Source organism: Myotis davidii, unplaced genomic scaffold (genome assembly GCF_000327345.1).
Source record: "Myotis davidii unplaced genomic scaffold, ASM32734v1 scaffold120, whole genome shotgun sequence".
In the NCBI taxonomy this organism is placed as follows: domain Eukaryota; kingdom Metazoa; phylum Chordata; class Mammalia; order Chiroptera; family Vespertilionidae; genus Myotis; species Myotis davidii.
Window position 1 is genome coordinate 6,298,687 of NW_006294778.1, and position 15,007 is coordinate 6,313,693.

The 15,007-nt window shown below is 39.5% G+C and overlaps 1 protein-coding gene across 3 annotated transcripts in view; it reads right to left on the minus strand.

The window, feature by feature from the left end:
* The window catches only part of ANO4 (anoctamin 4), a 241,271-nt gene that overhangs the window by 132,184 nt on the left and 94,080 nt on the right, over positions 1-15,007 (minus strand). For 2 of the 3 annotated variants that reach the window (XM_015567603.1, XM_006769374.2), the window contains exon 3: positions 7,890-7,979. The exons of the other annotated variant lie outside the window; for it this stretch is intronic. In XM_015567603.1, the coding sequence (XP_015423089.1) occupies positions 7,890-7,979 (90 nt within the window). The remainder of the gene's footprint in view (positions 1-7,889; positions 7,980-15,007) is intronic. 3 annotated transcript variants of the gene reach the window in all.

The window sequence follows — 15,007 nt, forward strand, 5'->3', positions numbered from 1 at the left end:
GGGAGGGGCGGGAGGCAAAACAGTAAATATGTTTCAGAAATAGTCTAAAAGAGAATAAGAAATAAATACAAAAAAAATCAAAACAGTTGGATTCACTGCTCTTGTCTTTAATTCTCTATTTTCCACATGCAGCAGTATAACCCCACCTTGTATTACAGGACAGGGTGCTTCAATCTCAGTATTTTCTGATGCAGAGAAAATAAAGTGGAATTACAGGTCACTGAAGACATGAGAGGGCTGAGCAGCATAACCTAAGTCTCTATTTGTTCAAGTGCCAGTTCATTATACTATTTTTGTCCTGAGTTCCACATTATTCCACCTGATACTCAGGATTCTGAAGGTATCACACAGTGACCTCAAAGCCTCATTAGAAAGTGCCAAAAAAGGGGGACACCTTCAGGAATAATTTAGAATGCAAAAAAAAAAACCACGTGTTTATATCTCAATCTGAACCCTTGCCTGGCTGTTTTATAGCAGGCTTATCTTTATGTCTAGGGTTCCTTTTAGGTGAAAGCTCAAGGTAGCTCCAGAATTGCTGGCAAATAGAAGGCACACAGTGTCCATTTTAAAATAAATAAAAGCTAGTTGTCACAGTATATAAACTGTTATCTTTTCCTTCCTAATGAGCTTTGTGAGATTATCTAAAAGAATCTGTTTCTCTTTTAGGCTCAGATTTAATTTAAAGGAAGTGAGAATAGACAACAATTTATTGAAAGCTGACTGTGTGTTGAGAATCATCAGTGCTGTTTTCTCCAAGCTCTTTCTAACCGGCTTCTTTCTTTTTATTGGAAAGCATTCTATTATTCTTAAATAATAGGCTTTCAAGAACAGGAAGTCACTTAACCACCAAACAATCACGTTGTCACAGTTCTAAATAAAGCTAGACTTTACATCATTAGCCCGACAGATCTCACATATTTTAAACTTGAACAAATAGATCAAATGAAATGTTTTTAAAACTTCAGGGAAACACACAGAATCAGCACAGCTTTGAGCACCTTAGGCTGGGATTTTAAAGACTAAACACCACTTAGCATTTATATGACCCTTGCAAGCCTAGGACTCTCTAGATCAGCGGTTCCCAACCTGTGGGTCGTGACCCCTTTGGCGGTCGAACAACCCTGTCACAGGGGTCACCTAAGACCATCCTGCATTTCAGATATTTACATTACGATTCATAACAGTAGCAACATTACAGTTATGAAGTAGCAACGAAAATAATTTTATGGTTGGGTCACAACATAAGGAACTGTATTTAAAGGGCCTAAGGTTGAGAACCACTGCTCTAGATGTTCACTACTCTTTCAATGAATCTGAGAATGTCCCTAAGGCAAAGACTGCCTGGTTTACTACTAATAGTAATTTTTTAAAAGGGACTAGTTCAGAAAACTCAAAATAAATAAATGAAATAATTAGAAAGGACACAAATCCTTTCTTAGCTGGCTTTATTCCTTTATAATAGGCCAGTGGTTTTCAGTGTGTTCCCTGGAACCCCAGAATCCTTTTGGGAGCTTCAAGAAAGAGGAAACTGAGTGGGCAAAGCCCTATGTCCTCTACCCACCAACCCCACCTCACCCCAAACAGCCCAGTTATCTGTTTTATATATTGAGATGATATGTGAAAATATATTTGGGGGAAAAAAACTGATTCTCCTGCAATAAAAAGTTTGCAGACTTCCATTAGTGTGTTATGGCAACATTTAAGTGGTTATATTAATACATCCCAAAGAAACACTGGGTTAGAAAACTGGGATCCTCACCGATACAAATCTGAGCAGGCACTCTTTTCCTGCCATAGAAAATTTACTTAAAATATTTTGAAATTCAAAAAACATGTGTGGTCATTAAGAAAGTAATTATATTGGCATTTCCTGGCTCCCTAATGATGCTGTGTATAAAACAGAGCACTGATTATGGCATGGGGTTCCCACCGTACACTCTGCAATGGGACCAAGACCATCGACTCGGTCCTGGGACAGCATCCTATTTAATAAAGAGGTAATATGCAAATTGACCATAACACCCTCGCACAAGATGGCCACCACAAGATGGCCGGCAGGGGAGGGCAGTTGGGGGCAATCGGGCCGGCAGAAGAGCAGTTAGGCGTCCATCAGGCTGGCAGGGGAGCGCTTAGGGAGTGATCAGGCTGGCAGGCAGAAACATTTAGGGGTAATCAGGCAGGCAGGCAGGCAGGCAGGCAGGCGAGTGTTTGAGAGCCAGCAGTCCTGGATTGTGAGAGGGATGTCTGACTGCCAGTTTAGGCCTGATCCCCTGAGGGGTCCCAGATTGGAGAGGGTGCAGGCTGGGCTGAAGGACCCCCCCCCCAGTGCACAAATTTCGTGCACCTGGCCTCTAGCAGTTCTTATGAAAAGCTTCTCCAACTGCTACTTCATTTTAAAGAAGAGGCAGACGCCTTCATTAGTTCTGTAACAGGGCAGACAATGAAGCACCTATTACAACCCTGGGAGTGATATTTAGAGAACTGTGTGCCCGACTCCAGCTTTGCTCAGTAACCTTGGTTACCTTTTCACGACTTGAAAAGAGGTCAGTGATGTTCTGCATTAAAGATCCTCAAAGTCTACTGAACATAATTTTCCCTTCTCTGAAAGGAGCATGAGCTTTGGATTCAGACAAGCCTGGGTTCAAATGCTAGTCCCCCTTCTTAGTAGCTATCAGATTCGGTTATTTAACTTAAACTTTAACTTCTTTATCTTTTAAGTGGAGATCATACAATTTACCATGCAGAACTTTTGAGAGGAATCAAGACAAGGAGGCAGCCCACACTTGCCCAGAGCTTGCCAGGCACTACACTAAGGGCTTTGCCTGGATAATTATCTCTCTCTTACAAATGTGGAAATTAAGCAAAGAGAATCTAACACCAAATAAAATAATGTAGGTAAGAAGGTCAACCACAACCACAGTTGCCAGACAAGATAACTACTTCAATATATGTCAGCCCTTCCCTCTTCCCCATCTTCTCCTTTGAAACAGCATGACTGTGTGGATTCAAAATAAAATTGGAAATCAGAGCTCTAGAAATTAGATTCAAAATGACTCAGTGGATGTCTCTGAGAAATGACTCAGTCTCCTCAGCCATAGAAATACAAAGAGCCACCAATGGAGGAGCAATTATATGATTACTAGAGGCACAGTGCACGAAATTCGTGCACTCGCAGGGGTCCCTCAGCACAGCCTATGCCCTCTTGCAGTCCAGGAGCCCTTGGGGGATGTCCAACTGATGGCTTAGGCCCGCTCCCCGGACATCCTTAGCACTGCCGTGGAGGTGGGAGAGGCTCCTACCACCAATGCTGCGCTCACCAGCTGTGAGCCCGGCTTCTGGCTGAGCAGCACTCCCCCTGTGGGAGCACACTGACCACCAGGGGGCAGCTCTTACATTGAGCATCTGCCCCCTGGTGGTCAGTGCACGTCATAGTGACTGGTCGTTCTGCCATTCAGTCGATTTGCATATTAGCCTTTTATTATATAGGATGTGGGCAAGTGTGTGAGCACAGAGGGTCAGGCTACAGGATAACAAGTATTGAGCAATCCTTCCAACTCCCAGCTCTCATTTCAAACACTCTGCTCTTCACTCTCTTTCCTTCATTAGAACCTAATGGACTATAACACAATAATGTCTGCTAGAGTATGAATGCCACTCAAGAGTATCCACATGGCCTTGGTCGGGAAGCTCAGTTGATTAGAGTGTTGCCCCCATATGCGAAGGTTGTAGGTTTGATCCTAGGTAAGAGCACATATAAGAATCAACCAATAAATGCATAAATAAGTGGAACAATAAATTGATGTTTCTCTCTCTTTCCCCTCCTCTCCCCCCCTCCCCTCCCCTTCTCCTCTCCTCCTCTCCTCTCCTCTCCTCTCCTCTCCTCTCCTCTCCTCTCCTCGTATCCAAGCATTACCCACCCAAAAGCTCAGGCTTGTAGAAAACAGAAGCCAGGAACTTTAGACAACACAAAACTCTGCAGAACCAAAGGAGTTCAAGGAACCTGGCTGCCATCATGGGATGAGGAGCAAAGGAAGAGAATGAAGAGATGGGGAAAATAACATCAAGGAACACACACACACACACACACACACACACACACACACACACACACTTACATTATGCTGACACGTATAAATGCTTTTTTCCTAAAAAGAAACCAAGTTGTTTTCAATTTGAACAATGAAACAAAATGGGATCTGTGGCCATTTTAATTTTTCATGAATTAAACTATACACCAAAACATTCAACACTACTTTAAGATGTTATGCCTAGCACAGAGCCTGGAACATAACAGGTGAGATGGCTAGGTGGTTGAATGAATAGAGTAACTCTTTTCTTCCCTATAAGCTGTATAGCTGCGATGCAGGAAGTTGAGAAACAACTTATGGATGGCCAGCTTCTCCAACGAATCTTTTTTTGAATAGGTGAAGCTATTCTAAGGGCATAAGCACTATAGGAAAAAATACAAATATACTTTACAATGTAGAAGAATAGGGAGGAATTCTTACATTAAGATGTAACAACATAGTAATAACATTTTAGAAATCCAAAGTAGTTAGTTTTTCTTATTCATTTTATTTTCTCTTTTAAATAGCAGAACAAGGGCTGATGTAGGATTAAATATTGCCTCTGTCATATATTACCCATATAGCCTTGGGGAGATATACACAGTTTCTTCACTTTTAAAATAAAGAAATTAGCCCTGGCCAGTGATCTCAGTGGTTAGAGGGTCAGCCTACACACCCAAGGGTTGAGGGTTGATTCCTGGTCAAAGGCACGTACCTGGGTAGAAGGCTCGATCACTGGCCTGATTTGGGCTCATGTGGGAGGCAACCAATCAGTGTGTCTCACATGGATGTTTCTCTCTCCCCCTCCTTCCCTCCCTCCCTCCCTTGCATTCTCTCTGAAAAGCAATGGAAAAAATATCCTGGGGGAGGATTAAAACAAGCAAATAAACAAATAAATAAATAAATAAAATGGAGAAATTAATATCTGCTTTTAATTAGGGTTGCCTTAAAAACAAAATTCTTAAAACATTTCTTGAGTCTGGCCTATCTCAGACTCAAGAAATGTTTGAAACACACACACACACACTCACACACACATACTCACACACACACACTCACTCTTCTATCTTGATCTTGAAGGCCATACATATATTCCACAAAATTCTAAGAAAACAATGAACACTCTCCATCATCATGCTAAAAATAGAGGAGAGAAGTTTTACTGATGTTTAAATCCTATAGTATATTTTTTTTACATTTTTATATGTTGGTCTCTCAAAGCTTTTTATAAACAATAATCTAAGGTGCAGTCCCTTGAAGAACCAAACTATACATTTTTATACTTAGAAATTTCAATGAACTGGTTAAATATCTGAAGTACATATGGAATCCAGATAGAAACTGAAGGTGAATAAATAGCCCAAATCTTTCCCACCAGAAATAACCCAGGCTATGTGAGCAACTTCCCAAACCTATTTAGCATAAAACTTAATTCTCAACATGAAAATAATAGATTAGAAAATTCTTAAACCAATAAAAAATTTGATTTGCATTTTAAAGTGGAATAACACTTTCTTTTTCTTATTTTTAAATTTAAATATAAAGTACTTATAAACTTATGTTCTTCTATCTGTTCATAACAAATTCACCATTCTAAACTATAAAGCGTCATATACAAATGTCTTTACTAAGATGTGCTAACAAAAATTACTATAAAAATAGTCTCATAAACATTTAGTTAATTTTGATGTAAGTTCATTCAGCCCTAAAAATATTCATCTCCTGACTTGCAGGGAAGCCACTGTATCATTTATTAAAATATTTTCTTATTGATTTTTATAGAGGAAGGGATAGGGATAGAGAGATAGAAACATCATCCATCTGCTACCTCCTACACGGCCCCTGCTGGGGATCCAGCCTGCAACCTGAGCATGTGCCCTGATCAGGAATCGAACCAGTGACCTCTAGGTTCATGGGTCAGTGCTCAACCACTGAGCCACAGCGGCTGGGTTAAAATATTTTTAAGTCCTTTCAGCACTGTATGCTTTATCATCTTTCACATCAAATAATGTAATTACATAATTTTATAACTTTCCATGAAAAGTTATTTTCTGTCTAATATCTATTAATTTGGTTTTTTACTTTTAAAAAAGATACATTTAATGTTAAGAACTTATTTAAGTTACAATCATACTTGGCCCTTAAAAAGGCAATTTCCAGTCAAATTAAATCAGTACTTATTATTAATTTGATTTTTATTTTCCTCCGGAAATTTTTCTCTTTTCTTCATGAACCTAATCTGAAGGGACTGTCCAGCCAGAACAAATAGCTGGTCCTCTTACATTCTTCATCATAAATATTTCAGCCTCATCTTCTTCAACTTTAGGATCCTTCACCTATGTGTGTTTAAACACCTAAACTGAGCACATTCATGAAGGCATTAACCCTCCATTCTAGTTTGGTCTCCATTATTTATCAGATGACCTTGATACTTTACTTCTCCCACCCTAAGTTGTCCAAAAAGTGGAGATAGTATCTCATAAGGTCAGGAGAGTAGTAAAATGACAAAAGGGGATGACTAAAAATGCTTGAAATTGTTTATTAAAAACTCACATACAAATGCAATGTCACAAAACTCATCGTAGCAACAACAACAAGAAAATTGCATTGTTTCTTTATGCAATGCAATGATCTTCACATCCAAATCCTTTAAATGCAGCATTGTTATTTAAAGAGGAACATCATTATCTAGAACTAGAGGCCTGGTGGACAAAATTCATGCACCGGGGGGGGGGGGGCCCCCTCATGGAGATCAGGGCTGATCAGGACCTTACTTCCCTGGCTGCTGGCCAGGACCTTCCTTCGTTCCACGCTGCCCCCTGGTGGTCAGCATACATCATAGCAAGAGGGCTAACTCCTGGTCAGTCAAATTACTGAGGGGACAATTTGCATTTTAGCTTTTTATTATATAGGATGTTTCATCACCCCTAACCACTTGCCTGCCTGCCTGATTGTCCCTAACTGCCTCTTCCTGCCTGCCTGATCGTCCCTAAGCATTTGCCTGCCTGCCTGATAGCCCCTAACTGCCTCTGCCTTGGCCCCCACCACAGCAGCTTCATCTGGAAGGACGTCCAGAATGAGGTCCGGAAGGTTGTTCAGCATATCTGGTCTAATAGCATATTACACTTTTATTGTTATAGATTAGAGCTCCAATAACAAAACAGAAATATTAATGACTTAGTATGTGATACTGCATCATCCATCTTCAGAGCTAAATCTAGAATTAGACTAAATGTATTAATTATGGAAAAATTCCTAGTGAAAATCATAAAACACAAATAAAGTAGCCTAAGAAAAGTAAACCTTGATTAATCAAAATTCTTAGAAGAGAGGGGTTCACTTCTGGATCACAGCCCATCATCAGTGACTCCTGATGCCCGTTTTAGAGAATAAATTCTTGCATTTGGCTTACTGCATCTACACTTACTTCCTACTACTTACATCTCAGCAAAGGAATAGTATTCTGGTTTGTTACAGATTTTTCATTTGGTATGATTAACCCAGGAATCTAAAAAATTACAATACCTAGTGATTTATAAAATAGCATAGCATATTCCATATACAGAATTTATAATTCCACTAAGGTTTTCCACCAGGCTTCTTCAAAGACCCCAATATTATGTGGTTCACAGTTTTATAAATTAAACCTGCATTTCACTAACCATCTCTTCTGGTCTCAAACTATTTAACCCATATCTCCTTTAAGACGTCATTGCAGTTTTTTAAACTCTGGCATCCAAGGTCTCTAGTTTTAGGGACCCCTCCCAAGTATTATAAGAGTTTCCTCTTTTACAATAAATTTAAAATTTGAGTGAAACTTACTTTCTTGAATTGCATTAAGAATCTCTGAAAAGTCCACATCACTCTTTGGGCCGTCAGGGAGTATTTGCATATCCAGCTGGTAGCCTCCTTCTAGAGAAACGAAAGATATTCATGGAGTTTGCACTGGTTATCAGAAAGCCCAGCACCACGTCCCAAGGAGAAGCAATGTCAAACTCTAAAATGAACAGCCAGCTGCTTTGCCAGGAATCTTGGATAAATGATTCTTAAAAAATGAGAAACATTACCAGCCATTTGCTCCTCATGGGATCAAAAAGGTTTAATTGTATTTCCAAGGGAAAAATAAGGCAACTACTTTATTAAAATACCACATACTTGCTAGTATTTATTGATGACTTACTGGGTAAAGATTATTTCACAGTAGCCTGCACCCAAGGCTATTTAAAATTAGTTTCAACCTTTACCTGGCTAATAAATGACATTCAACACAAACATTTTATGATACCATTTTCTTTAAAATTATAATAATTCACTGGTCGGGAAAGATTTAATATTCTTGAAATCACAGAATAAAATGTACATGATTTTTCCCCTCACAGTTAGGCTTTCCTGCTATATCATGTATTTTTAAAATTATATCAGAATATTTTTATTTATTGTATCATGTAATTAATCCTCTGGTACTAGTTTTGTCTGATGTATTTTTAGTGTATTCTAAAGAAAGATGATTTTTATGCTGGCCCACATACTTATAAAACATTTAGGGAAGTCAAAGAATCCAAGATATCAAAAAGCCACTTTATCATAAATAATAATAACTCCCTGAATGCTTCTTAAAGTACCAGTAAGAACAACTCCAGTTTGAGGACTCTGGAAGGTATAAAAGCCAGTGCTAAAATAAATAGACGAACAGAAGGTGGCATGCCTTAGCTTCCAATATTTTTGTAGAAATAATTCTTTCATATGCCCAGGAATTATTCTTAGTCTTGAATAAAATTTCAGTTACACCCCGCCAACCCCCTCCCCCCAAATCAAGGGGAATAAGACACAGTCACTGCCTTATGGGGAACACTATTTCTAGGAGGGAAATGGACACAAGTAACTTAACATTATAGAAGGTAAGCTTTAGGAGGGCAGGAACTTTTGTCTGTGTGCTATAACCCAGTACTGAGAACTCTGTGTGGGGGCACAGAGTAGGACCTCAACTAATGTCGAGTGAGCCAATGAATGAGGCTCTGCAGTAATTATGAAACAAAGGCAGTAGAGCTACAAGTAAAACTAAAGGCTCAGATTCTGGAGTCAGGCAGGGCAGCACTCAAATTCTCACTAGGTAACACCAAATCTCAATCAATCTTAGTTTCCTCATCTATAAAACAGGGATGATAGTAACAGTCTCACACAGTAGCCAGGAGGACTAAATGCGATAATGCATGAAAAGCCCTTAGCTATATAACATAGTCAGCACTCAGTAAATGGAAGCCACTACTTTACCATCCATAATCATTTATTAGAGCAGCACAGGCCTCAATATAGAAACTACGTAGCCAGTGAATAATGAGGAAAAAAGCATAAGCCAGTTCTTTGGGGCACCGGCGTGCATTTCAGTGGTGGTCAAGCACTGCAGACACAGCCGTGAACTTGGTAAATGCCTGTGTGCAGCTGGCTCACTGCAGAGTCTGAAGTTACTTATAAGACTTAGCTCAATGGGACAGAACAAAGATGCCTTCCTGCTGGCCCAGATTTAAAAATGGGTTATTTGCTTTCCCTCCCCATGACCAGCTACTTTGAAAGTTCTGATGCTGTTCAACCTCTACGAAAGCCAATCACTGTTGTTCTGTCCAATAACCAAAGGCTTCACAATGAGGACACACACACACACACACACACACACACACGAGAATATTCGGTACTGCTATTGCTCAGGCTCTGTGCTATGTACTTCATTATCTCATTTAGTCTTTATAACCTTGAAAAGGAGGTGTAATAAGAAGCTGTAATTTGCCCAAAGTCACACTGATACTGAGCTGTAAAAATATAATACCAATCCATGCTCTTAACTAGTCTTTAATATCACCTCTATCCAAGCAGTCACAATATAAGCTGTTAGAAACAAGAGAATTGCATTTACCAACAGCCCCACATTCTAGTACTTAAAAAGCCATTATGTAACCTAAAAAGCAAATGACTTCCTAAATAGACTAATAAATGAAGGCTAATTTATTTACTGTCACAGTTAGCAATTCATAAGTTCAAGTAGTAGTTATGACTACTAACTAACTACAATCTATACTAATAAAAGGGTAATATGCTAATTAGACTGGATAGACCAGACATCTACTGGACATCCTTCCGGATGTCCTTCCAGACAAAACTGCAGTGGCTGCAAGGGCCAAGGAGGGTCAGTGGCCGGGAGTGGCAGTAGCAGTGGGGTGATGGGGGTGGCACCTTCCCCTGATTGGCCCGGCTAAATTCTACAAAGTGTTAATTTTTTTTTTTTGCTGGAGACATTTTAAGAGTAGAGGAAGTTATAAAAGAAGTAATCTAAAGGAGGCATTCAGGTCATTAAAGTCTGTCTTTAAAGAATGTTTAATGATATGGAAATAATATATAATGAAAAAGTGAGGAAAGTAGATACAAAGAAACAAGTTATACATATATCTCAAGTATATATTTTTTTTAAAAAGGCCTTTTATGTGACTAGAAAAAAAAGACAGAAAGACACTCCAAGTGGGTACAGAAGTTATCTCTCAGTTGTGAAATTATGAGTACATTTTTGTTTTATTCTTTATCAATCCCAGTCCTAGTCCCTCCAGTACAACCTCTTTTAAGAGTTTGCATTATTACTTCTTTGGACACATCCATGTGTGTATCCCATTGTTTCTTGATCAATTTTATATATTACTTTTTGTTTTCTACTATGATAGAAGACAATATAACTTATGTTACTGCCACTCTCCCTTGCTCTACACCTACCCATCAAATCACTATTCTTAGTTACTATATTATAATGCCTCAGTTATTAAATTTAAATTTCTTGTTCAATCAAATATAGACAGTTCTATATTTTCAAATTAACACAGTGTTATAAAAAACAGATTTTGACACTACACTGAACTGAATTTGAATTCCATTTTTATGTGACCCTGGGCCATTAAATAAAGAGTCTCATTGTTCTCATTTATAAAACGAAGAGGTTAAAACTTGGGGGGGGGGGACTCTATTAAAAATTATTAAAAATAATTTGGCTCATACTGTTAAATCATCATGGCCCACTAAAATTTTATGTGAGCCCTAGCCATCCTGGCTGAGTGATTAGAGCATTGGCCCATGGACTGAAGGGTTGCATGTTCAATTCCAGGTCAAGGGCACATACTTTGGTTGTAGGCTTGATCCCCAGCCCTTGTCAGGGTACATGTGGAAGGCAACCAATTGATGTGTCTCACATCCTCTTTCTCTCCTCCTCCCTTCCACTCTCTCTAAAAATTAAAAATAATAGAAAAATATCCTTGGATGAGGATACAAAAATTTATGTAACATATTCCTCCTTGGCACACTGACAGTCACTTCCAGGTTTAGGGCCTAGATTAAACAACAATAAAAAAATCAGTTAAAAAACAACAACAACAACAACAAAACAACCCTGTAATTTGGATTTGGAAGAGTTATTCCATATTTAAGCAGAAAGAAAGGAAATTGTGACACAGCAAATCTTACCTTCCCCATGAAACACAAAAGACGGGGACTCAGTATAGGCTTAAGGGGACAAATGATATTTTCTGTGATTCCTGCATAATAAATGATGCTAGATCTGAGCTTCTGTCTCTACATGTTTTTTATCTTCTGAAATCAAAATTGGTAGTTCCTGTCCTAAGAGGCATATTTAACACCAACCCTCAAATGCAGCATATTTCACAGACTAGGAAGCAGTGATATTTCAAAACGTAATATAAATATCTAAAATAAATCCTCAAACATAATATTTTTGAGCTTAATAGGCTGCAAAGACACCATTTTTGAGATGGAGAGTCTGCTTTCAATTCCCCATAAGCGAACTCGATGACAGGGCTAAGGCAGAGGATGGTTTTAAGAAGGGAGGGGAGGTACAGACAGTCCCTGCATCAGCCAGTGTCCAAGATAAATCTTTTAAGAGGGAAGAACGAAAATGAATTCAGTTCTTCCAGAGGATCTGAAATTGAAAACCCTAGATTTACTTGTGGGACATTCCACTGGTTCTGGAAAAATGTTCCATCTCTGTTTCTCAACTTTCCAAAATCTACTTAGTGAGCCATGAGCTAAAAGGCCTTGCAAAAGAGCATGCTGCCTAAGTGCTACTGTAAAAGACACACTCTTTTTATATTAGTGTTGGGTAACTATAAATTGAGCGATATGACAGATCTTTTTTTTCCTTTTATAGCATAAAACTCAGTTTTATATGAGTAGTGAAAATAAAACAAAAACATATCGGTTCACCCACATTAGTCACTACAAAAGGTACAGATATGTATTCAGATGATTAACACTGAGTAGTTTTAAGGACCCGATTCAGGACTGGGTCCTAACTGGAGAAGCACATTTGGCTAATAGTGGTCAGATGCTTCCCAGCTTGAAAATGGAAATAATAATCCCACTCCTTCTGCCAGTGCCGGTAATGGCTGGGCTTCTACAAAATTGCTTCCATTGTGCCCCTGGATTGGCAAGATAGTCACCTCCTAAAGATAATGCATCCCTGCACTAGGAGATTCAAAGGGGGCTTGGGAATCTGAGCTTCAATGCTCCAAATGGCAGGATGGATCGGATCGGTGTGTCCTGTGGGCAGAGCTCGGTGGGGGTCTTCCAATCTCTGGGATGCTGAGGTCTGTTGTTAGGATGACAGGGACTCACGGAGGGAGGGAAGAGAGTAACTAAGGATTAGGAGGGGTTACAGAATAGAAACCATGAAACTTTCAGCATCACTATCATGCTATTTACTCTCTTAACTTGCATGATAAGTCCAGGCTTCCGGAAGGTTTGGCTGGATAAATGAGTGAGTATGTCCTTACAGAACAACAAGCCTCATGACAGCTTGTACATAAGCCTCTTGCTTTTCAGTTAGGGAGTTAAGTAACAGAAGTTACCACTAACTGATGGCCTTGGTCAAGGGTTTAGGCTAGGCTCAGGGTTTAGGCCACTAGTTATAGTTGTATAATCTTAAATCTCTCCAAGCTTCTTTTTAAAAAAAAGATTTTTATTGATTTCAGAGAGGAAGAGAGAGAGAGAGACATCAGTGATGAGAGAAAATTATTGATCGGTTGCCTCTTGTATGCCCCACCCTGGGGATGGAGCCCACAACCCAGGCATGTGACCTGACTGGGATCAAACTGCAACCTCCTGGTTCATACATAGGTCGAGGCTCAACAACTGAGTCACACCGACTGGGCTCCAAGCTTCTTAAATAATTTGATATAGCACAGGGAGAAGGTGCAGTTTTAAATTTCCCAAAGCACAATATTCTTTCCAGAAATTAATCATTTGATTTTCTTCTTGATTGCCTTTTCTATAGTTTTCCTTCATTCACTTTGTATGTTCAAAAGGTTGTGAAAAGAGTCTTGGGAAAATTCTATCTAAATGCATCATATAGGTACAAATATTTGCATATGTTCCTCAGGAAAGGGAAAATGCAAATATCGAAGGGAAGAATCTGGTATGTATTTTTAGACATAAGTTTGTTACTCAGCGTATGATAGCAAGGAACACAGATATCAATGCCCACATTCACCAAGGCCCAAAATAGCTTGTTTTCCTAAGTATCCCCTTATTTACTAACCTCACATCACACATCTCTAAAGAAACACAAAGAGGAAGTGATTCAAATGAGGGATGATTGGTATTATTTCTACACCATAGCACTAACTGTTCGTGAATACATCACACTGACCTTCAATGCAATGAGAAATAAAACAGAGGTACATTTAAGGAGCTCTTATCATTTTTTATTCAACACTAGAGGCCTGGTACATGAATTTGTGCACGGGTGGGGTCTCTCCACCTGGCCGGTGATTGGGGCTGATCAAGGCCGTCTACCCAGTCCTGATCGGGGCTGACTGGGGCCGACTGGGGCCAGTGGCCAGGGAGGGATCATGGGAGGGACCATGGGTGGGCTCCAGGGAATGTCTAGCCCAGCTGTGGGCAAACTACGGCCCGCGGGCCGGATCCGGCCCGTTTGAAATGAATAAGACTGTTGAAAAAAAAGACCGTACCCTTTAATGTAATGATGTTTACTTTGAATTTATATTAGTTCACACAAACACTCCATCCATGCTTTTGTTCCGGCCCTCCGGTCCAGTTTAAGAACCCATTGTGGCCCTCAGGTCAAAAATTTTGCCCACCCCTGGTCTAGCCCCATCTCACTCAGTCCTGATCAGCAGGACCCCAGCAGCAAGCTAACCTACCAGTTGGAGCATCTGTCCCCTAGTGGTCAGTTCACATCATAGTGACTGGTCGGTCAACTGCTCAGTCAGACACTTAGCATATCAGGCTTTTATATATAAAGATAATTTCAAAGCCATGTGGAAGATCTTATCTTCTGACCACACCAAAAATCCATCCCACAAATAGGAAAACAAATGTCATTTCATCCATGCTTCTATTCAAGAATCTATTATAAGATTTGGGATCTATTCAAGAAGGGCAGCCAGATTCCTTTGGCTCCATCAAGAAGCATCAGCCACAGTTCTCAAAACAATGTCTGTTTCCAGATAATGTGAGGCGAAAACACCAAACTCAACTAATTCCCATCTTCAAGAAAAAGAAAACTCACAGTGAAAGGTAAAACAACAACATACAAATAACAACAACAACAAAAAAACACCCATAAGAAATTAAAGACATAAGTCTTAGTTTGGGTCTATCAATAACTAATTTTGTACTTTGGGGCAAGCAATTGCATTTCCTGAGTCACAGAAAAAATACAGGTAATCCCACCTCATCCATGGCTGTGAAGACCAAATGAGATGTAGGAGAAATATTTGTGGAAGCCTTTCAGAAACCATGGAGCAGCATCTAATGTAAGGTGGTGGCACCAAGATTATTGTTGTCAAGACTGATTATACATTTACTTTTTCCTTAATTATTTCCCCCTAAAGAATGAGTTGAATTTTCACTCCCATCTTGGCAGAATCAGG